The sequence below is a fragment of the Mustela erminea genome, chromosome X, assembly GCF_009829155.1.
Source record: "Mustela erminea isolate mMusErm1 chromosome X, mMusErm1.Pri, whole genome shotgun sequence".
NCBI lineage: Eukaryota > Metazoa > Chordata > Mammalia > Carnivora > Mustelidae > Mustela > Mustela erminea.
Window position 1 is genome coordinate 56,224,879 of NC_045635.1, and position 23,907 is coordinate 56,248,785.

The 23,907-nt window shown below is 38.5% G+C and overlaps 1 protein-coding gene across 6 annotated transcripts in view; it reads right to left on the reverse strand.

Moving 5' to 3' along the window:
- OPHN1 (oligophrenin 1) overlaps positions 1–23,907 on the reverse strand; it is a 558,586-nt gene that overhangs the window by 166,018 nt on the left and 368,661 nt on the right. For all 6 annotated transcript variants that reach the window (XM_032329488.1, XM_032329487.1, XM_032329486.1 and 3 more), the window contains one exon: positions 2,823–2,907. In XM_032329488.1, coding sequence (XP_032185379.1) covers positions 2,823–2,907 — 85 coding nt within the window. The remainder of the gene's footprint in view (positions 1–2,822; positions 2,908–23,907) is intronic.

The window sequence follows — 23,907 nt, forward strand, 5'->3', positions numbered from 1 at the left end:
TGATGCTTGGATAGGAAGGTATGAATTATCCCTCTTATTAGGAAATCTCATCCAAGCTCCTGCCTCCCAATTATCATATACATTGTTGATGATTCACAGTTTTAACTCAAGCTCAGAATTCTTCTGAGTTCATTCCCATATATTCAATTGCTCACTTAATATCTTGCCCTGATGTCGTTAGACACCCACATTTGACATATCTAAAGTCCATCTTGTCATCTCCCCTGAATCTAGTCTTTTTCTTGTGTTTCTCAAAACAGCAAATATATGGCTACCATTTGGTTATATGGGCCATAAACTTAGAAGTCATGCTTTTATCTCCATCTCTCCTATTCTCATATCTAAGTTTACTCCCTAAATTTCTTGAATATGCTTATTTCTACCAATCTACACTGCTAGTTCAAGCAGAGGCATCATCCCTTTCATAGAGCACAGCAATAGCCTACTAACTGGTTTCTATCTCTACCTATTTTGATTCCCTCTAATCTGATCTTTATATGTTTTTTTCAAAATGCAAATCTCATCATATAACCTACTGCTTAAAATCTCTCAATTTATTCCCATTCCTTTAAAAATAAATCCAGACCCCAATTCTTATGTCCCATATGACCTTGCACGATCTGGCTCCTAATATATCTCCCTCCCTCTCTATACTGGTACACATAGTTTCTTGAAAGGATCATTCTCTCTTGTGCTTCAAGGCCTTTGTGTATATCTCTGTCTGGAACTGCCTCTTCTCAGCTGACTGTAAGTTATAATTCAAACCTCGGTTCAAAAAACCACCAGAATAAATCAGGTATTCCTATTACATGCCTTCATAACACCTTGCACCTTTTCTTCAGAGCACTTATTATGGTTTGTTATATTTGTATTATTATTGATTATATGATTATATCATATTGATATGATTATTTGTTTTTTACTGCTTTCCTAACTGGACTATGACTTTTTTTAAATTTAGAGACCACATCTATTCACAATTGTATGCCTAATGCCTAGTATCATGCTAGGCATAGACTAGATACTCAAGAAATGTTTATTGAATGGTTTAATAAATGGCAGAATGAATTTATTCATTTATGAAAAAACACACAAGGTCAAAGAGATGTGTTTTATAGGAGTATATTTATATGCTGAGAGGAAAGAGTTGAATAAGAGAGAGTAAAGATATTAGCGAAAGAAAGGATAGTTTTAATGAATCTTAGAACACTGGAAAAATAAATTAAAAAAGGAAAGGATAGTTTTAATTTTTAGGGTACTTTCCTGGTAATGTTGGAGATAAGGAATAAGTTATGCATGTATAACACAGATGAAGAGTCCCCTTTCTGAAAATACTGAATTATTTGAGAAACCTAAAGGGTGTTAACTGGTTAATGCATATTAAAGGCCCATACATTAAGTGTTAAGGACAAATCTCTTATTGGAGGTATTGCTCATTCAGGCTTTCAGGCTTGATCTTCCCATCTTTAAAAGGGGCCACACTGCTTATTATGGGATGAGTTGGGAAAGATTTAATGTGGGGAATTATTTAACTCATATAAACCTTTGAAAAAAATTGACTCCTTTGAAAAAGGCTACAGACATAGAATCATTTACTCTCATTATTATCATCACCAGTCTTCTAAAAGTATGCAGAGTAGATTGCTCTCTGTCTTCACTAATATGACCCAGGCAACTTCAAGAAAGCTATAGCCCCTGAGGATGGGAAATGGGAAGAAGATGCTCCAATACCAGTGACCTATATGTCAGGGATACTTAGGTTGAAATAATGTGAGCTGTGAGCATTGATAATACTTAAATGGAAAGTGGTGCCTTTCAATTTCCTCATCTGTAAAATTAGTTATGATACCACATACCTTACAGGATTAATGTAAAACAAAACAAAACAAAACAAAAAACGATATTGTCAATGTAAGCACCTAGAACACCTAACAACAGTACATTTCTTCTTTGGCAGATGCCAGAGAAATACTCCTGGAAAGAGCACTCAAGTTTATATAAAGTTCTAAGATGATAATACAGCAGAACGTCATTTAACAGCAATATCTGGGACCCAATTTATTTTGGATTAATGATATTCAAGTATCTATCCAAGAACCTAAAGAGTACAATAATTGAAAAAAAAGATGATTAGTAAATAATGTATGATACATACAATTGGACATAAAGAATAGAAAGAAATGAATGAGTATATGTCCCCCCCAAAAAATATATGCCCCAAATATTTTTACATGATATAAATTTATGCCAGTGAACTAAAAGTTCTATTCATCACCATTATGTACCACCAAATTTTGCTGATAAGGTAAATTTTGTTTTCTTATTGCTCTTAATTCACTCAGTTCTAACATTTGTGTAACTGTATTTTCTTGTTTTTTATTTCTATTATATGGATGAATGCATAAAACATGACACATAACACAAACACAAATATGTTTGTCCAAACGCAATTTAATGTTTCAAAATAGTTATTATTCAACCAAGCATGTTAACAACTTTGAATTGTCATAAATACTGATATTATTCATGAGCACATTGTGACATCACTCTACGCACAATGGCAAAACTTCCATTACTTTAAGGAAAAGCCATTTTTCAATAATAATTCTATTATTTTGATGCTTAATTTGCCTAAATTCCCAAATTAAAGGTTTTCTAATACACGTTCTTTTTTGATGGAAATTCTTTTCACTCTTTTTTTTTATAACAAACCTATCTAACCTCCTGAGCTCCTGAGCTATCCAACCACATAAGCTCCAATCTCCACCTAGACAAATTTCACCAACTATGAAAAACAAATTCCCAAATTGTATCAGACATACCTGAGGTAGAATTTCAAAGAGCTGGTGATTGTCTTAATGTCCCAGTCACTACTATGGAAATCAATGTCTCCTGGGCATTTAGGATCTATTTGAGGAAAAAAATTAAAAAGTTAATATTCCAAAAGTTCTTACTTTTTACCCCTTGCCTGGGTGGCTCAGTTGGTTAAGCAACTGCCTTTGGCTCAGGTCATGATCCCAGGATCAAGTCCCACATCGGGCTCCCAGCAACATGGGGAGTCTGCTTCTCCCTCTGACCTTCCCCCCTCTCATGCTCTCTCCCTCTCATAAATAAATAAACAAAATCTTTAAGAAAAAAAAAAAAAAAAGGAAGTGGGGTGTCCAGGTGGCACAGTTGGTTAAGCATCAGACTCTGGTTTCTGCTTGGGTCATGATTTCAGGGTGGTGGGATAGAGAGCTGGGATGGGCTCTGTGTTCAGTGCCTCAGAGTCTGCTTGAGACTCTCTCTCTCTCTCTCTGCTCCTCCCCCACCTTCTCTCTCTAAAGTAAATAAAATCTTTAAAGAAGAAAAATAAAATACATTATATTAAAAGATAGTCACTCTACCCAGTTTTCAAGAGATGGAAACTTTGTACAACAACCATGTCTTTGATGTCTTAAAAATTCCCTTGAATTCCACTCAGGCATGTAAGACATTTGGAAGTCATGTCTTCCAACCACACAAGGAAAAAAGTATAATAAACCAAAAATCAACTCCTCTTAGATCCATCAGCGATCTGAGGTCACACAACAAACTACTGTCCTCAAAACTGTAGAGAGAGACAGGGAGAGCCAGAAAATAGAAACTTACTAGAGGAGAAGCCCCGGAGCAGAAAACTCTATGGGAACAGTACAAGGTTAGGAAAACCTAACCTACAGTTGATTTGCTAGAGGCTAAGTGGATAAGTTTGAGAGTTAAGACTTCTAAGGGGGACCGGTCCTGGGGTACCTGCACACTTCTGTGAATTTTGCCTCCAGGAGCCCTATGAGGTTCTCACAGTGAAGATATAAGAACAATTCACTCATGTTTCTGGGCTCTTTTTTTCTTTCTTTCCTTCTTTTTTTCTTTCTTTCTTTCTTTCTTTCTTTCTTTCTTTCTTTCCTTCTTATTTTCAGGTTTCAAGAGAGCACAAGCAGGGGGAACAGCAGAGGGAGAGAGGAGAGAGAGAAGGAGCCTGATATGGGGCTTCATCCCAGGACCCTGGGGTCATCACCTGAGCTGAAGGCAGATGCCTAATGACTGAGCCACCAAGATGCCCCTTCATGCTTCTTTTTAATGAAAGGATAAGAACCATAAAATTCTCTCAATAGATGCAGAAAAAAGCATTGACAAAATATAGCATTGTTTCTTGATAAAAAGTCGGCAGTGTAGGGACAGAAGGAACATACCTCAATATCATAAAAACCGTATAGGAAAAACCCACAGTGAATATCATTCTTAATGGAGAAAAACTGAGAGGTTTTCCCCTAAAGTCAGGAGCACAACAGGGATGTCCGCGCTCACCACTGTTGTTCAACATAGTACTAGAAGTCCTAGCTTCAGCAATCAGAAAATCAAGAGAAATAAATGACATCCAAATCAGCAAAGAAGTCAAATTCTCACTTTTCACCAGAAATAGCTATGCTGGTAGATCCGAGTTATTTCAGACCTGGATCCTGTTATATACATAGGAAAGAGGGATGTGACCTTATAAAAGGGTAGAGACTACTTTAGCAGCTTAAAGTAAATTCATCTGTGAACTATTGGTTTTCCCTGGATTCAAATTATATCAAGATTACTAATAACATTTATAACCCTGAAGCAATAATTCTATGTCAGCAAATTTACCCAAAGTATATATCAGAATACATTCATCTATAAATACGTCATCACAAGAAAGGAAAAAAGTGAAATGCTCAATAATAAGGAAGTTATCAGATAAATATTTGTTCTTTCATTTACCGTAATTTTATGTACCAATTAAAATATTTACAAAGTATTTATAACCATATGTGATGCATATGTCAAGATAATGTGGTTAGCCATCTAAGCCTAAGTCACCCTACACATCCTCCAGAAAACATAGAACGAAGAGAAAAACAGGGTTACACAAAGCCATGTCGTCCACATAATAGAAACATAGAAAATAACCAAATTCCAAATCACTTGAAAATAGAAATATAAACACTAAATACCAGGGAGATATCACGAATATTCCTTCTCCACAAACATTTGCAGAGAGCAAGCAAAATGCCAGCAAAATTTCATTCATAAGAAAATAAGAGGTCTGGAAGACTAAAATTAATCTAAAACCAGAACCAGAAAGACAAAATCTAAACGAAGTATAAAAATAATGAAAAATAGAGCCAATCAGAGCACTTGTGGAAGAGTCTCTAGGTGATCTTCAAAAAGAAGTCATGGAGAGGGGAGGAGTCAAGATGGCGGAGAAGTAGCAGGCTGAGACTGCTTCAGCTAGCCGGAGATCAGCTAGATAGCTTATCTAAAGATTGCAAACACCTGAAAATCCATCGGCAGATCGAAGAGAAGAAGAACAGCAATTCTGGAAACAGAAAAACAACCACTTTCTGAAAGGTAGAACCGGCGGAGAAGTGAATCCAAAACTACGGGAAGATAGACCCCGGGGGGAGGGGCCGGCTCCCGGCAAGCGGCGGAGCAACCGTGCACAAAATCAGGACTTTTAAAAGTCTGTTCTGCTGAGGGACATCGCTCCAGAGGCCAAACCAGGGCGAAGCCCACGCGGGTTCAGCGTGGCCTCAGGTCCCGCAGGGTCACAGAAGGATCGGGGGTGTCTGAGTGTCGCAGAGTTTGCAGGTATTGGAACGGGAAAGCCGGCTACAGAGACAGAGCCGACAGTAAGCTCACAGCTCGGTGTTACATTGAACTGGTCGCAGGCTCGGTGAGCTCGGAGCGCGGCCGGAGGTCAGGCAGACGGGAGTAACTGGGCGCTGTTTTCTGAGGGCGCACTGAGGAGTGCGGCCCTGGGCTCTCGGCTCCTCCGGGCCGGAGACCAGGAGGCCGACATTTGTATTCCCGTCCTCCAGAACTCTACGGAAAGCCCTCAGGGAACAAAAGCTCCTGAAAGCAAACCCGAGCGGATTACTCACCCCGGCCCCGGGTAAGGGCGGTGTAATTCCGCCTGGGGCAAATACACTTGAGAATCACTAAAACAGGCCCCTCCCCCAGAAGATCAACAAGAAATCCAGCCGAGACCAAGTTCACCTACCAAGGAGTGCGGTTTCAATACCAAGGAGAGCAGCAGAATTCCAGAGGAGGAGAAAGCAAAGCAAGGAAATCATGGCTTTCTCCCTGTGATTTTTTTTTTTAGTCTTGCAGTTAATTTAATTTTTTTTTTCTTTTTCATTTTTTTTTTTTTCTCGCCTTCGGGTAATTTTTTTTTTTTAACTGTTACCTTTTTCTTTTTTAACGATTTTTTACTAGTTTATCTAATATATATATTTTTTCTTTTTCACATTTTTCTTCGGTGTTTTCTTTTTTTTTTAATTCTTTTCTTTTCTTTTTTTTTCTTTTTTCTTTTTTTTTCTTTCTTCCTTTTTGAACCTCTTTTTATCCCCTTTCTCCCCCCTCACGATTTTGGATCTCTTCTAATTTGGTTAAAGCATATTTTCCCGGGGTTGTTGCCACCCTTTTAGTATTTTACTTGCCCCTTCATATACTCTTATCTGGACAAAATGACAAGACGGAAAAATTCAACACAAAAAAAAGAACAAGAGGCAGTACCGAAGGCTAGGGACCTAATCAATACAGACATTGGTAATATGTCAGATCTAGAGTTCAGAATGACAATTCTCAAGGTTCTAGCCGGGCTCGAAAAAGGCATGGAAGATATTAGAGAAAACCTCTCGAGAGATATAAAAGCCCTTTCTGGAGAAATAAAAGAACTAAAATCTAACCAAGTTGAAATCAAAAAAGCTATTAATGAGGTGCAATCAAAAATGGAGGCTCTCACTGCTAGGATAAATGAGGCAGAAGAAAGAATTAGTGATATAGAAGACCAAATGACAGAGAATAAAGAAGCTGAGCAAAAGAGGGACAAACAGCTACTGGACCACGAGGGGAGAATTCGAGAGATAAGTGACACCATAAGACGAAACAATATTAGAATAATTGGGATACCAGAAGAAGAAGAAAGAGAGAGGGGAGCAGAAGGTATACTGGAGAGAATTATTGGGGAGAATTTCCCCAATATGGCAAAGGGAACGAGCATCAAAATTCAGGACGTTCAGAGAACGCCCCTCAAAATCAATAAGAATAGGCCCACACCGCGTCACCTAATAGTAAAATTGACAAGTCTCAGTGACAAAGAGAAAATCCTGAAAGCAGCCCGGGAAAAGAAGTCTGTAACATACAATGGTAAAAATATTAGATTGGCAGCTGACTTATCCACAGAGACCTGGCAGGCCAGAAAGAGGTGGCATGATATTTTCAGAGCACTAATCGAGAAAAACATGCAGCCAAGAATACTATATCCAGCTAGGCTATCATTGAAAATAGAAGGAGAGATTAAAAGCTTCCAGGACAAACAAAAACTAAAAGAATTTGCAAATACCAAACCAGCTCTACAGGAAATATTGAAAGGGGTCCTCTAAGCAAAGAGAGAGCCTACAAGTGGTAGATCAGAAAGGAACAGAGACCATATACAGTAACAGTCACCTTACAGGCAATACAATGGCACTAAATTCATATCTCTCAATAGTTACCCTGAATGTTAATGGGCTAAATGCCCCTGTCAAAAGACACAGGGTATCAGAATGGATAAAAAAACAAAACCCATCTATATGTTGCCTCCAAGAAACTCATTTTAAGCCCGAAGACACCTCCAGATTTAAAGTGAGGGGGTGAAAAGAATTTACCATGCTAATGGACATCAGAAGAAAGCAGGACTGGCAATCCTTATATCAGATCCATTAGATTTTAAGCCAAAGACTATAATAAGAGATGAGGAAGGACACTATATCATACTCAAAGGGTCTGTCCAACAAGAAGATCTAACAATTTTAAATATCTATGCCCCTAACGTGGGAGCAGCCAACTATATAAACCAATTAATAACAAAATCAAAGAAACACATCAACAATAATACAATAATAGTAGGAGACTTTAACACTCCCCTCACTGAAATGGACAGATCATCCAAGCAAAAGATCAGCAAGGAAATAAACGCCTTAAACGACACACTGGACCAGATGGACATCACATATATTCAGAATATTTCATCCCAAAGCAACAGAATACACATTCTTCTCTAGTGCACATGGAACATTCTCCAGAATAGATCACATCCTCGGTCCTAAATCAGGACTCCACCGGTATCAAAAGATTGGGATCATTCCCTGCATATTTTCAGACCACAATGCTCTAAAGCTAGAACTCAACCACAAAAGGAAGTTTGGAAAGAACCCAAATACATGGAGACTAAACAGCATCCTTCTAAAGAATGAATGGGTCAACCGGGAAATTAAAGAAGAATTGAAAAAAATCATGGAAACAAATGATAATGAAAATACAACGGTTCAAAATCTTTGGGACACAACAAAGGCAGTCCTGAGAGGAAAATATATAGCGGTACAAGCCTTTCTCAAGAAACAAGAAAGGTCTCAGGTACACAACCTAAACCTACACCTAAAGGAGCTGGAGAAAGAACAAGAAAGAAACCCTAAGCCCAGCAGGAGAAGAGAAATCATAAAGATCAGAGCAGAAATCAATGAAATAGAAACCAAAAAACAATAGAACAAATCAACGAAACTAGGAGCTTGTTCTTTGAAAGAATTAATAAAATTGATAAACCCCTGGCCCGACTTATCAAAAAGAAAAGAGAAAGGACCCAAATAAATAAAATCATGAATGAAAGAGGAGAGATCACAACTAACACCAAAGAAATACAAACTATTATAAGAACATACTATGAGCAACTCTACGCCAATAAATTTGACAATCTGGAAGAAATGGATGCATTCCTAGAAACATATAAACTACCACAACTGAACCAGGAAGAAATAGAAAGCCTGAACAGACCCCTAACCAGTAAGGAGATTGAAACAGTCATTAAAAATCTCCAAACAAACAAAAGCCCAGGGCTGGACGGCTTCCCGGGGGAATTCTACCAAACATTTAAAGAAGAACTAATTCCTATTCTCCTGAAACTGTTCCAAAAAATAGAAATGGAAGGAAAACTTCCTAACTCACTTTATGAGGCCAGCATCACCTTGATCCCAAAACCAGACAAGGATCCCACCAAAAAAGAGAGCTATAGACCGATATCCTTGATGAACACAGATGCGAAAATACTCATCAAAATACTAGCCAATAGGATTCAACAGTACATTAAAAAGATTATTCACCACGACCAAGTGGGATTTATTCCAGGGCTACAAGGTTGGTTCAACATCCGCAAATCAGTCAATGTGATACAACACATCAATAAAAGAAAGAACAAGAACCATATGATACTCTCAATAGATGCTGAAAAAGCATTTAACAAAGTACAGCATCCCTTCCTGATCAAAACTCTTCAAAGTGTAGGGATAGAGGGCACATACCTCAATATCTTCAAAGCTATCTATGAAAAACCCACCGCAAATATCGTTCTCAATGGAGAAAAACTGAAAGCTTTTCCGCTAACGTCAGGAACACGGCAGGGGTGTCCATTATCACCACTGCTATTCAACATAGTACTAGAGGTCCTAGCCTCCGCAATCAGACAACAAAAGGAAATTAAAGGCATCCAAATTGGCAAAGAAGAAGTCAGATTATCACTCTTCGCAGATGATATGATACTATATGTGGAAAACCCAAAAGACTCCACTCCAAAACTGCTAGAACTTGTACAGGAATTCAGTAAAGTGTCAGGATATAAAATCAATGCACAGAAATCAGTTGCATTTCTCTACACCAACAACAAGACAGAAGAAAGAGAAATTAAGGAGACCATCCCATTTACAATTGCACCCAAAGCCATAAGATACCTAGGAATAAACCTAACCAAAGAGGCACAGAATCTATACTCAGAAAACTATAAAGTACTCATGAAAGAAATTGAGGAAGACACAAAGAAATGGAAAAATGTTCCATGCTCCTGGATTGGAAGAATAAATATTGTGAAAATGTCTATGCTACCTAAAGAAATCTACACATTTAATGCAATTCCTATCAAAGTACCATCCATCTTTTTCAAAGAAATGGAACAAATAATGCTAAAATTTATATGGAACCAGAAAAGACCTCGAATAGCCAAAGGGATATTGAAAAAGAAAGCCAACGTTGGTGGCATCACAATTCCGGACTTCAAGCTCTATTACAAAGCTGTCGTCATCAAGACAGCATGGTACTGGCACAAAAACAGACACATAGATCAATGGAACAGAATAGAGAGCCCAGAAATAGACCCACAACTCTATGGTCAACTAATCTTCGACAAAGCAGGAATGAATGTCCAATGGAAAAAAGACAGCCTCTTCAATAAATGGTGCTGGGAAAATTGGACAGCCACATGCAGAAAAATGAAATTGGACCATTTCCTTACACCACACACAAAAATAGACCAAAATGGATGAAGGACCTCAATGTGTGAAAGGAATCCATCAAAATCCTTGAGGAGAACACAGGCAGCAACCTCTTTGACCTCTGCCGCAGCAACATCTTCCTAGGAACAACGCAAAAGGCAAGGGAAGCAAGGCCCAAAATGAACTATTGGGATTTCATCAAGATCAAAAGCTTTTGCACAGCAAAGGAAACAGTTAACAAAATCAAAAGACAACTGACAGAATGGGAGAAGATATTTGCAAACGACCTATCAGATAAAGGACTAGTGTCCAGAATCTATAAAGAACTTAGCAAACTCAACACCCAAAGAACAAATAATCCAATCAAGAAATGGGCAGAGGACATGAACAGACATTTCTGCAAAGAAGACATCCAGATGGCCAACAGACACATGAAAAAGTGCTCCATATCACTCGGCATCAGGGAAATACAAATCAAAACCATAATGAGATATCACCTCACACCAGTCAGAATGGCTAAAATCAACAAGTCAGGAAATGACAGATGCTGGCGAGGATGCGGAGAAAGGGGAACCCTCCTACACTGTTGGTGGGAATGCAAGCTGGTGCAGCCACTCTGGAAAACAGCATGGAGGTTCCTCAAAATGTGGAAAATAGAACTGCCCTATGACCCAGCAATTGCACTATTGGGTATTGACCCTAAGGATACAAACGTAGTGATCCGAAGGGGCACATGCACCCGTATGTTTATAGCAGCAATGTCCACAATAGCCAAACTATGGAAAGAACCTAGATGTCCATCAACAGATGAATGGATCAAGAAGATGTGGTATATATACACAATGGAATACTATGCAGCCATCAAAAGAAATGAAATCTTGCCATTTGCGACAACATGGATGGAACTAGAGCGTATCATGCTTAGCGAAATAAGTCAAGCAGAGAAAGACAACTATCATATGATCTCCCTGATATGAGGAAGTGGTGATGCAACATGGGGGCTTAAGTGGGTAGGAGAAGAATAAATGAAACAAGATGGGATTGGGAGGGAGACAAACCATAAGTGACTCTTAATCTCACAAAACAAACTGAGGGTTGCTGGGGGGAGGGCGTTTGGGAGAAGGGGGTGGGATTATGGACATTGGGGAGGGTATGTGCTTTGGTGAGTGCTGTGAAGTGTGTAAACCTGGTGATTTACAGACCTGTACCCCTGGGGATAAAATATATGTTTATAAAAAATAAAAAAATAATTAAAAAAAAAAGAAGAAGTCATGGAAAGGGGAGGAGTCAAGATGGCGGAAAAGCGGCAGGCTGAGACTACTTCAGCTAGCAGGAGATCAGCTAGATAGCTTATCTAAAGATTGCAAACACCTGCAACTCCATCAGCAGATCAAAGGGAGGAAGAACAGCAATTCTGGAAAAAGAAAAACAACCACTTTCTGAAAGGTAGGACTGGCGGAGACATGAATCCAAAGCGACGGGAAGATAGACCGTCGGGGGAGGGGCTGGCTCCCGGCAAGCGGCAGAGCAACGGAGCACAAAATCAGGACTTTTAAAAGTCTGTTCCACTGAGGGACATCGCTCCAGAGGCTAAACCGGGGCGAAGCCCACGCGGGGTCAGCGTGGCCTCAGGTCCCGCAGGGTAACAGAAGGATCGGGGGTGTCTGAGTGTCGCAGAGCTTGCAGGTATTGGAACGCGAAAACCGGCTACAGAGAAAGAGCCGACAGTAAGCTCACAGCTCGGTGTTACCTTGAACCAGCCACAAGCTCGGTGAGCTCGAGCGCGGCCGGAGGTCAGGAAGACTGGAGTTACTGGACACTGTTCTCTGAGGGCGCACTGAGGAGTGGGGCCCGGGCTCTTGGCTCCTCCAGGCCATTTGTATTCCCGTTCTCCGGAACTCTACTGAAAGCGCTCAGGGAACAAAAGCTCCTGAAAGCAAACCCGAGCGGATTACTCACACCGGCCCCTGGTAAGGGCGGTGCAATTCCGCCTGGAGCAAAGACACTTGAGAATCACTACACCAGGCCCCTCCCCCAGAAGATCAACAAGAAATCCAGCCAAGACCAAGTTCACCTACCAAGGAGTGCGGTTTCAATACCAAGGAGAGCAGCAGAATTCCAGAGGAGAAGAAAGCAAAGCACGGAACTCATGGCTTTCTCCCTGTGATTTTTTTTAGTCTTGCAGTTAATTTAATTTTTTTTTCTTTTTCATTTTTTGTTTTTTTTCTCGCCTTCTGGTAAAAAATTTTTTTAACTTTTACCTTTTTCTTTTTAAACGTTTTTTAACTAGTTTATCTAATATATATATTTTTTCTTTTTTATATTTTTCTTTATTCGTTTTCTTTTTTTTTAATTCTTTTCTTTTTTCTTTTTTTCTTTTTTTCTCTTTTTTCTCCCTTTTTGAACCTATTTTTATTCCCTTACTCCCCCCTCACGATTTGGGATCTCTTCTGATTTGCTTAAAGCATATTTTCCTGGGGTTGTTGCCACCCTTTTAGTATTTTACTTGCTCCTTCATATACTCTTATCTGGACAAAATGACAAGGCGGAAAAATTCACCACAAAAAAAAAAGAACAAGAAGCAGTACCGAAGGCTAGGGATTTAATCAATACAGACATTAGTAATATGTCAGATCTAGAGTTCAGAATGACAATCCTCAAGGTTCTAGCCGGGCTCGAAAAAGGCATGGAAGATATTAGAGAAACCCTCTCGAGAGATATAAAAGCCCTTTCTGGAGAAATAAAAGAACTAAAATCTAACCAAGTTGAAATCAAAAAAGCTACTAATGAGGTGCAATCAAAAATGGAGGCTCTCACTGCTAGGATAAATGAGGCAGAAGAAAGAATTAGTGATATAGAAGACCAAATGACAGAGAATAAAGGAGCTGAGCAAAAGAGGGACAAACAGCTACTGGACCACGAGGGGAGAATTCGAGAGATAAGTGACACCATAAGACGAAACAACATTAGAATAATTGGGATACCAGAAGAAGAAGAAAGAGAGAGGGGAGCAGAAGGTATACTGGAGAGAATTATTGGGGAGAATTTCCCCAATATGGCAAAGGGAACGAGTATCAAAATTCAGGACGTTCAGAGAACGCCTCTCAAAATCAGTAAGAAGAGGCCCACACCGCGTCACCTAATAGTAAAATTGACAAGTCTCAGTGACAAAGAGAAAATCCTGAAAGCAGCCCGGGAAAAGAAGTCTGTAACATACAATGGTAAAAATATTAGATTGGCAGCTGACTTATCCACAGAGACCTGGCAGGCCAGAAAGAGCTGGCATGATATTTTCAGAGCACTAAACGAGAAAAACATGCAGCCAAGAATACTATATCCAGCTAGGCTATCATTGAAAATAGAAGGAGAGATTAAAAGCTTCCAGGACAAACAAAAACTGAAAGAATTTGCAAATACCAAACCAGCTCTACAGGAAATATTGAAAGGGGTCCTCTAAGCAAAGAGAGAGCCTACAAGTGGTAGATCAGAAAGGAACAGAGACCATATACAGTAACAGTCACCTTACAGGCAATACAATGGCACTAAATTCATATCTCTCAATAGTTACCCTGAATGTTAATGGGCTAAATGCCCCTGTCAAAAGACACAGGGTATCAGAATGGATAAAAAAACAAAACCCATCTATATGTTGCCTCCAAGAAACTCATTTTAAGCCAGAAGACACCTCCAGATTTAAAGTGAGGGGGTGGAAAAGAATTTACCATGCTAATGGACATCAGAAGAAAGCAGGAGTGGCAATCCTTATATTAGATCCATTAGATTTTAAGCCAAAGACTATAATAAGAGATGAGGAAGGACACTATATCATACTCAAAGGGTCTGTCCAACAAGAAGATCTAACAATTTTAAATATCTATGCCCCCAACGTGGGAGCAGCCAACTATATAAACCAATTAATAACATAATCAAACAAACACATCAACAATAATACAATAATAGGAGCGCACTTTAACACTCCCCTCACTGAAATGGACAGATCATCCAAGCAAAACATCAGCAAGGAAATAAAGGCCTTAAACGACACACTGGACCAGATGGACATCACAGATATATTCAGAACATTTCATCCCAAGGCAACAGAATACACATTCTTCTCTAGTGCACATGGAACATTTTCCAGAATAGATCACATCCTCGGTCCTAAATCAGGACTCAACCGGTATCAAAGGATTGGGATCATTCCCTGCATATTTTCAGACCACAATGCTCTAAAGCTAGAACTCAACCACAAAAGGAAGTTTGGAAAGAACCCAAATACATGGCGACTAAACAGCATCCTTCTAAACAATGAATGGGTCAACCGGGAAATTAAAGAAGAATTGAAAAAAATCATGGAAACAAATGATAATGAAAATACAATGGTTCAAAATCTGTGGGACACAACAAAGGCAGTCCTGAGAGGAAAATATATAGCGGTACAAGCCTTTCTCAAGAAACAAGAAAGGTTTCAGGTAAACAACCTAACCCTACACCTAAAGGAGCTGGAGAAAGAACAAGAAAGAAACCCTATGCCCAGCAGGAGAAGAGAAATCATAAAGATCAGAGCAGAAATCAATGAAATAGGCCCCAAAGAAACAATAGAACAAATCAACGAAACTAGGAGCTGGTTCGTTGAAAGAATTAATAAAATTGATAAACCCCTGGCCCGACTTACCAAAAAGAAAAGAGAAAGGATCCAAATAAATAAAATCATGAATGAAAGAGGAGAGATCACAACTAACACCAAAAAAATACAAACAATTATAAGAACATAGTATGAGCAACTCTATGCCAACAATTTGACAATCTGGAAGAAATGGATGCATTCCTAGAGACATATAAACTACCGCAACTGAACCAGGAAGAAATAGAAAGCCTGAATAGACCCATAACCAGTAGGAGATTGAAACAGTCATTAAAAATCTCCAAACAAACAAAAGCGCAGGGCCAGGCGGCTTCCCAGAGGAATTCTACCAAACATTTAAAGAAGAACTAATTCCTATTCTCCTGAAACTGTTCCAAAAAATAGCAATGGAAGGAAAACTTCCAAACTCATTTTATGAGGCCAGCATCACCTTGATCCCAAAACCAGACAAGGATCCCACCAAAAAAGAGAGCTATAGACAAATATCCTTGATGAACACAGATGCGAAAATTCTCACCAAAATACTAGCCAATAGGACTCAACAGTACATTAAAAGGATTATTCACCACGACCAAGTGGGATTTATTCCAGGGCTACAAGGTTGGTTCAACATCCGCAAATCAGTCAATGTGATACAACACATCAATAAAAGAAAGAACAAGAACCATATGATACTCTCAATAGATGCTGAAAAAGCATTTAACAAAGTACAGCCATCCCTTCCTGATCAAAACTCTTCAAAGTGTAGGGATAGAGGGCACATACCTCAATATCATCAAAGCCATCTATGAGAAACCCACCGCAAATATCATTCTCAATGGAGAAAAACTGAAAGCATTTCCACTAAGGTCAGGAACACGGCAGGGGTGTCCATTATCACCACTGCTATTCAACATAGTACTAGAGGTCCTAGCCTCAGCAATCAGACAACAAAAGGAAATTAAAGGCATCCAAATCGGCAGGGAAGAAGTCAAATTATCACTCTTCGCAGATGATATGATACTATATGTGGAAAACCCAAAAGACTCCACTCCAAAACTGCTAGAACTTATACAGGAATTCAGTAAAGTGTCAGGATATAAAATCAATGCACAGAAATCAGTTGCATTTCTCTACACCAACAACAAGACAGAAGAAAGAGAAATTAAGGAGTCCATCCCATTTACAATTGCACCCAAAGCCATAAGATACCTAGGAATAAACCTAACCAAAGAGGCACAGAATCTATACTCAGAAAACTATAAAGTACTCATGAAAGAAATTGAGGAAGACACAAAGAAATGGAAAAATGTTCCATGCTCCTGGATTGGAAGAATAAATATTGTGAAAATGTCTATGCTACCTAAAGCAATCTACACATTTAATGCAATTCCTATCAAAGTACCATCCATCTTTTTCAAAGAAATGGAACAAATAATTCTAAAATTTATATGGAACCAGAAAAGACCTCGAATAGCCAAAGGGATATTGAAAAAGAAAGCCAACGTTGGTGGCATCACAATTCCGGACTTCAAGCTCTATTACAAAGCTGTCATCATCAAGACAGCATGGTACTGGCACAAAAACAGACACATAGATCAAGGGAACAGAATAGAGAGCCCAGAAATAGACCCTGAACGCTATGGTCAACTCATCTTCGACAAAGCAGGAAAGACTGTCCAATGGAAAAAAGGCAGCCTCTTCAATAAATGGTGCTGGGAAAATTGGACAGCTACATGCAGAAAAATGAAATTGGACCATTTCCTTACACCACACACGAAAATAGACTCAAAATGGATGAAGGAACTCAATGTGAGAAAGGAATCCATCAAAATCCTTGAGGAGAACACAGACAGCAACCTCTTCGACCTCAGCCGCAGCAACATCTTCCTAGGAACAACGCCAAAGGGAAGGGAAGCAAGGCCCAAAATGAACTATTGGGATTTCATCAAGATCAAAAGCTTTTGCACAGCAAAGGAAACAGTTAACAAAATCAAAAGACAACTGACAGAATGGGAGAAGATATTTGTAAACGACCTATCAGATAAAGGACTAGTGTCCAGAATCTATAAAGAACTTAGCAAACTCAACACCCAAAGAACAAATAATCCAATCAAGAAATGGGCAGAGGACATGAACAGACATTTCTGCAAAGAAGACATCCAGATGGCCAACAGACACATGAAAAAGTGCTCCATATCACTCGGCATCAGGGAAATACAAATCAAAACCACAATGAGATATCACCTCACACCAGTCAGAATGGCTAAAATCAACAAGTCAGGGAATGACAGATGCTGGCGAGGTTGTGTAGAAAGTGGAACCCTCCTACACTGTTGGTGGGAATGCAAGCTGGTGCAGCCACTCTGGAAAACAGCATGGAGGTTCCTCAAAATGTTGAAAATACAACTGCCCTATGACCCAGCAATTGCACTATTGGGTATTTACCCTAAGGATACAAACGTAGTGATCCAAAGGGGCACGTGCACCTGAATGTTTATAGCAGCAATGTCCACAATAGCCAAACTATGGAAAGAACCTAGATGTCCATCCACAGATGAATGGATCAAGAAGATGTGGTATATATACACAATGGAATATTATGCAGCCATCAAAAGAAATCTTGCCATTTGCGACAACATGGATGGAACTAGAGCATATCATGCTTAGCGAAATCAGTCAAGCAGAGAAAGACAACTATCATATGAGGAAGTGGGGATGCAACATGGGGGCTTAAGTGGGTAGAAGAAGAATCAATGAAACAGGATGGAATTGGGAGGGAGACAAACCATAAATGACTCTTAATCTCACAAAAAAAACTGAGGGTTGCTGGGGGGAGGGGGTTTGGGAGGAGGGGGTGGGATTATGGACACTGGGGAGGGTATGTGCTTTGGTGAATGCTGTGAAGTGTGTAAACCTGGTGAGTCACAGACCTGTACCCCTCGGGATAAAAATATATGTTTATAAAAAATTAAAAAAAATAAAAAGAAGTCATGGAAAGGTACTGTTCCTAGGAAATGAAAGGACAAAACATAATGGAAAGACATCAGCCAAAGGGAAGTGAAGCAAAAGATAAAAATTTAGGAATGGGCAAAGATCTAGGGACACCTGGGTGGCTCAGTTGGTTAAGCAGCTGCCTTCTGCTCAGTCATGATTCCAGCATCCTGGGATCGAGTCCCACATCGGGCTCCTTGCTCAGCAGGGAGCCTGCTTCTCCCTCTGCCTCTGCCTGCCATTCTCTCTGCCTGTGCTCGCTCACTCTCCCTCTCTCTCTCTGATAAATAAGTAAAATCTTAAAAAAAAATGATCTACCAGGAAAATGCAATCAGTATCAGACAAAGTAGATTCCAAGCCCAAAAGTACGAAATGAGACAAAGAATACTTTTTAATGCTAAAAGCCATAGTCAAAATGAAAGTAAAGCAGATGGATATCTGCACATCAAATAACATGGCAACCAACTTTATAAAGCAAAAATACAGGGTATAAAAGTAGTCAACAATAGGGACTTCCAGAGGAGAAGGAGGACTCTAAACTCACCTCTCCCAAGGATACAATTAGGTAACAATTGCACAGAGCAAACAACCCAGAAAAAGACCTAGAGACTGGCAGAATAACTCCATAACTAAATGTAGAGTAGAAGACACATTGAAGAGGATAAGAAAGGCAAGGATTTGGTGGGAACATAAAACCTATGGGTCTGTATGCTGGAAGGAGGGAGCTGCAGGCTCAGAGGGGAGCAAGAAACAGACTAGCACACTGTGGAGCCTACAAAGAAAAAGACATCCCCAGAGAATTTGGCTTTGAAAATCAGAGGGGCAGAATTTTGCAAGTGCCTACGGCCAGTAGGACTTAAAACCTGGAACTACAAAAATCAGCAGGCTCTGAGAAGGCAATAGGAAACTGAGCCCATTTCCTTAGAGACAGCACATCAAACAGCTCATGGGGGTACAGATTGGAAGCAGCAGTTTGAAAGGTACCTGGGGCTTACAGGAGGGAGAATTAGTTACTAATCTCAGAGTTCACTTGAGGGACTCCAGGAACAAAGGAGCTGGCAGGTGACATTTAGCTCCCCAGTCCAAATTCACAGATGCACAGCCATGTGTGGGAACTATTGCAGCACCAGCACTCACTACCTAACATGCTTACACCAGAGCACATGTCCCCAGCCAGACCTCACTCAGTCCCAGTGCTACAGATCCCCTCGCCTAGAAGACACATGCAAACCTTGCCAACCCTTGATCAGTCAACCTCTCAGAGAGGATGGGCAAAACTTGCTAAAACTGCACCTGCTGTCCACCATGAGGTATGGAGCAGTGAGCCCCAGTCTCTGTAGCAGATGTGCATCCCCAGTGGAGGAGGGCCAGTGTGAACAGTTTTTGGCACAGTGCTCCCATCAGTCCACTTAAGTTTTGTGCAGTGGCCTTGGCCAGTTCCAGGCTTCACAGTGGCTGAGTATCTCCTATGGTGGAAGACAAGTGCCACCTAGTACAAAGTACACACTCTGAACACTACTTTCTTGAACAATAAGTATAGCTGACTTTTCTAAAACACAGAAACTGACACAGAAAGGTAGGCAAAATGAAGAGACAGAAGGATATATTATAAATGAAGGAACAGGGCAAAACCACTGTAAGAGACCAAAGCAAAAAGGATCTAAGTAACATGCCTGATAGAGAATTTGAAATAATGATCATAAAGATACTCACTTGACTTGAGAAAAGAGAGGAGGACATCAGTGATATCCTTAATATAGGGGAAAAAAAACAGAGATGAAGAAAACAATAAATGAAACTAGGAATACAATTGATAGAATAAATAGCAGGCTGCAGAGGAATGAATTAATGACCTAGAAGATACAGTAATATAAAGTAAATAAAGATGAATGAATGAGAGAAAAATAATTATGCAAGGTGAGAATACATATAGGGAAACTGGTCACTCTAGCAAGGATAACATTCACACTATAGGCATCCTAGAAGGAAAAGACAAGAGAAAAAGGGCCAGGACATTAACTTTTAAAAAATTATATCTGTAAATGTCCCTAATCTTGGGAAGGAAAAGGATATCCATATTCAGAAGGCACAGAGATCCACCAATACACATAGTAATTAAAATGGAAAAAGTAGTGATGAAGAAAAAGAAAATTAAAATCAGCAAGAGAAAAGAAGATAGTCACATAAAAAGGTAAATGCATAGGGCCATGAACAGATTTTTCAACAGAAACCTTACAAGCAAGAAGAGAGTGGCAAGATACAGCCAACGTGTTAAAAGGGAAAAAACTACAGCCAAGAATATCCAGCAAGGCTATCATTCAAAGTAGAAGGAGAGAGAGAGTTTCTTAGATAAAAAAGAACTACAGACGTTTTTGACTACTAAACCAACCTTACAAGAAATATTAAAAGGGACACTTTGAGTGGAAAGTAATGATGAAAAGTGAGAGTATGAAAAGAAGGAAACACAAAAGCAGTAAAAATAAGTAATCCTATAAAAAAAAGTAAAGGGAGTCACAAAATAAAAGGATGTAAAATATAACAAAATGTACGTAAAATGGGGTACAGATGAGAAAAGAGAGGTTTCAAATGTAAGTGACCATCAACTAAATAAACTGCTATAGGCAGAAGATGTTATATACAAACCTAATGGTAACTATGAATCAAAAACCATCAGTAGATATATAAAAAACAAAGAGAAAGAAATCCAAGAAAACCAAGAAACTATGAAAGACAGAGTAGTAATACTTCTATCAGACAAAATAGACTTAAAAACAAAATCTATAAAAACAGACAAAGAAGGAAATTATATAATAATAAAGGGGGAAATTCAATGATAAGATATAACCATTGTTAAGTGTTAATGCAAACAATATAGGATAACCCACATACATAAAACAGATAATGAAAAACCTAAAAGAACTTATAAATAGTAATACGATAATTGCAGGGGAATTTAAAACCCAATTACACCAATGGGTAGATCAGCCAAACTCTGTTTGACTTTAGGAAGGAAATAGTGGCTTTGAATGACACACTGGACCAGATAGACTTAACAGATATATTCAAAACATTCCATCCTAAAACAGCAAAATACACATTCTTTTCAAGTGCACATGAAACATTCTCCTGGGTAGCTCAGTTGGATAAGCAGCTGCTTTCAGCTCAGGTCATGATCCCAGTGTCCTTGGCAGGAGGCCTGCTTCTCCCTCTGCCTCTGCCTGCCGCTCTGTCTGCCTGTGCTCGCTCACGCTGTCTCTCTCTCTCTCTGACAAGTAAATTAAAAAAAAAATGAAACATTCTCCAGAATAGATGACATAAAACAGGCCTCAACAAATACAAAATGACTGCATGTACCTTTCCTGAGCACAACATTATGAAACTAGAAGTCAACAACAAAATTTAGGAAAGACAAAAAACACATAGAAGTTAAACAATATGCTACTAAAAAATGAATGGGTCAACCAGGAAATCAAAGAAGAAATTAGAAAATACATGGAAAAAATGAAATTGCAAAGACAACTGTCCAAAACCTTTAGGATGCAGCAAAAACAATACAGGTCTACCTCAAGAGACAAAAAAAATTTCAAATAAACAACCACGTTACACCTAAAGGAGCTAGGAAAAGAAAAACTAAACCCCAAACCAGCAGAAAGAAAGAAACTATAAAGATTATAGAAGAAATAAATGATATAGAAACTTATAAAAAAAGAACTTATCAATGAATCAGGAGCTGAGTCTGTGGAAAGATAAATAAAATTCATAAGCCTCTGGCTAAACTCATCAAAAAAAGAGAGAGAGAGAGAGAGGACCAAAATAAATAAAATTACACATGAAAGAGGAGAAATAACCAAAACCACAGAAATACAAACAATTGTAAGAAACTATTATGAAAAACTCTTTTCCAACAAATTGAAAAACATAGAGGAAATGGATAAATTCCTAGAAACATTTAACCCACCAAAAGTGAAGCAAGAAGAAATAGAAAATTGAGTAGATGGATACCAGCAAGGAGATCAAATCAGTAATCAAAAACAAACAAACAAACAAAAAACAAAAAACAAACACCTGACAAACAAAGTCCAGGACCAGATGACATTATAATTGAATTCTACCACACATATACCTATTCTTCTCAGACTATTCCAAAATATAGAAGAGGAAAAAAAAAAAAAACTTCCAAATTCATTCTATGAGGCTAGCATTACCCTGATACAAAAACCTGAATAAAGACCAAAAAAAAAAAAAAAAAAAAACAAACAAACAACCCACAGAGAACTATAGGCCAATATCCTTGATGAACATAGATGTAAAATTCCTCAACAAGATACTACCAAAAAGAATCCAACAACATATTAAAAAAAAAATCATTCACAATGATCAAGTGGGATTTATTCCCAGGATGCAAGCATGATTTAATATTTGCAAATCAATCAACATGATGCATCACACCAATAAGAAAAAGTATAAAAACATATAATCATTTCAATAGATGCAAAAAAAGCATTTGAAAGGGGCACCTGGGTGGCTCAGTCATTAACCATCTGCTTTCAGCTCAGGTCATGATCCCACGGTCCTGGGATAGAGCCCCACATCAGGCTTCCTGCTCTGTGGGAAGCCTGCCTCTCCCTCTCCCACTCCCCCTGCTTGTGTTCCCTCTCTCACTGTGTCTCTCTCTGTCAAATAAGTAAGTAAATATTTTTTTTTAAAAAAGCACTTGACAAAGTACATCCATTCAGGATAAAAACCTTCAACAATGTAGGTTTAGAGGGAACATGCCTCAACATAAAAAAAAGAACATATATGAAAAACTCACAGAAAACACCACACTCAATGGAGAAAAACTAAGAGCTATTCCCTCTAAGCTCAGAAAGAAGACAAGGAGGTCCACTCTCACCACTTATATTCAACACAGTACTGGAAGTCCTAGCAACAGCAATCACACAACACAAAGAAACAAAATGCATCCAAACTAGTAAGGAAGATGTAAAACTTTCATCATGTCATTGCAGATAACAAGATACTCGAGATAGAAAACCTTAAAGACTCACCAAAAAACTACTAGAAATGGTAAATGAATTCAGTAAAGTCATAAGATGAAAAATCACTGTGAAGAAATGTATAGCATTTCTATATACTAATGATGAAGCAGCAGAAAGAGAAATTAAGAGAAAAATCTCATTTACAATTGCACCAAAAATAATAAGATACCTAGGAATAAACCTAACCAAAGAGGTGAAAGACCTGTCCTCTGAAAACTATAAAGTGCTGGTGAAAGAAACTGAAGATGACACAAGGAAATGGAAAGACATTCCATGTTCATAGATTAGAAGAAAAAATATTGTTAAAATATAATCTATATTTTATATTTATATATACCTACATATTATATCTATAATATATATATAATATTATATAATATATATATATATATATATATATATATATATATATATATTACCCAAAGCAATCTACACATTCAAAGCAATCCCTATCAAAATGCCAACAGCACTGTTCCCAGAGCCAGTACAAAAATCCTAAAATTTATATGGAACCAGAAAAAACTTTTGCTAGTGAAAACAATCTTGAAAAATAATGGCAAAGCTGGAGGCATCACAATTCCAGACTTCAAGTTATATTATAAAGCTGTACTAATAAAAAAATTATGGTATTGGCACAAACATAGACATACAGATCAGTGTAACAGAAGAGATAACCCAAGAACAAACCCACAATTATATGGTCAATTAATTTTCAATGAAGGAGGAAATAATATGTAATGGGCAAAAGACAGTCTGTTTCACAAATTTTATTGGTAGAGCTGGACAGCTATATGCAAAAGAATGAAACTGGACCACTTTCTTTAGTATACACAAAAATAAATTCAAAGTGGATGAAAGACCCAGATATGAGACTGAAACCATAAAAATACTAGAAGAGAGCATGCCAGTA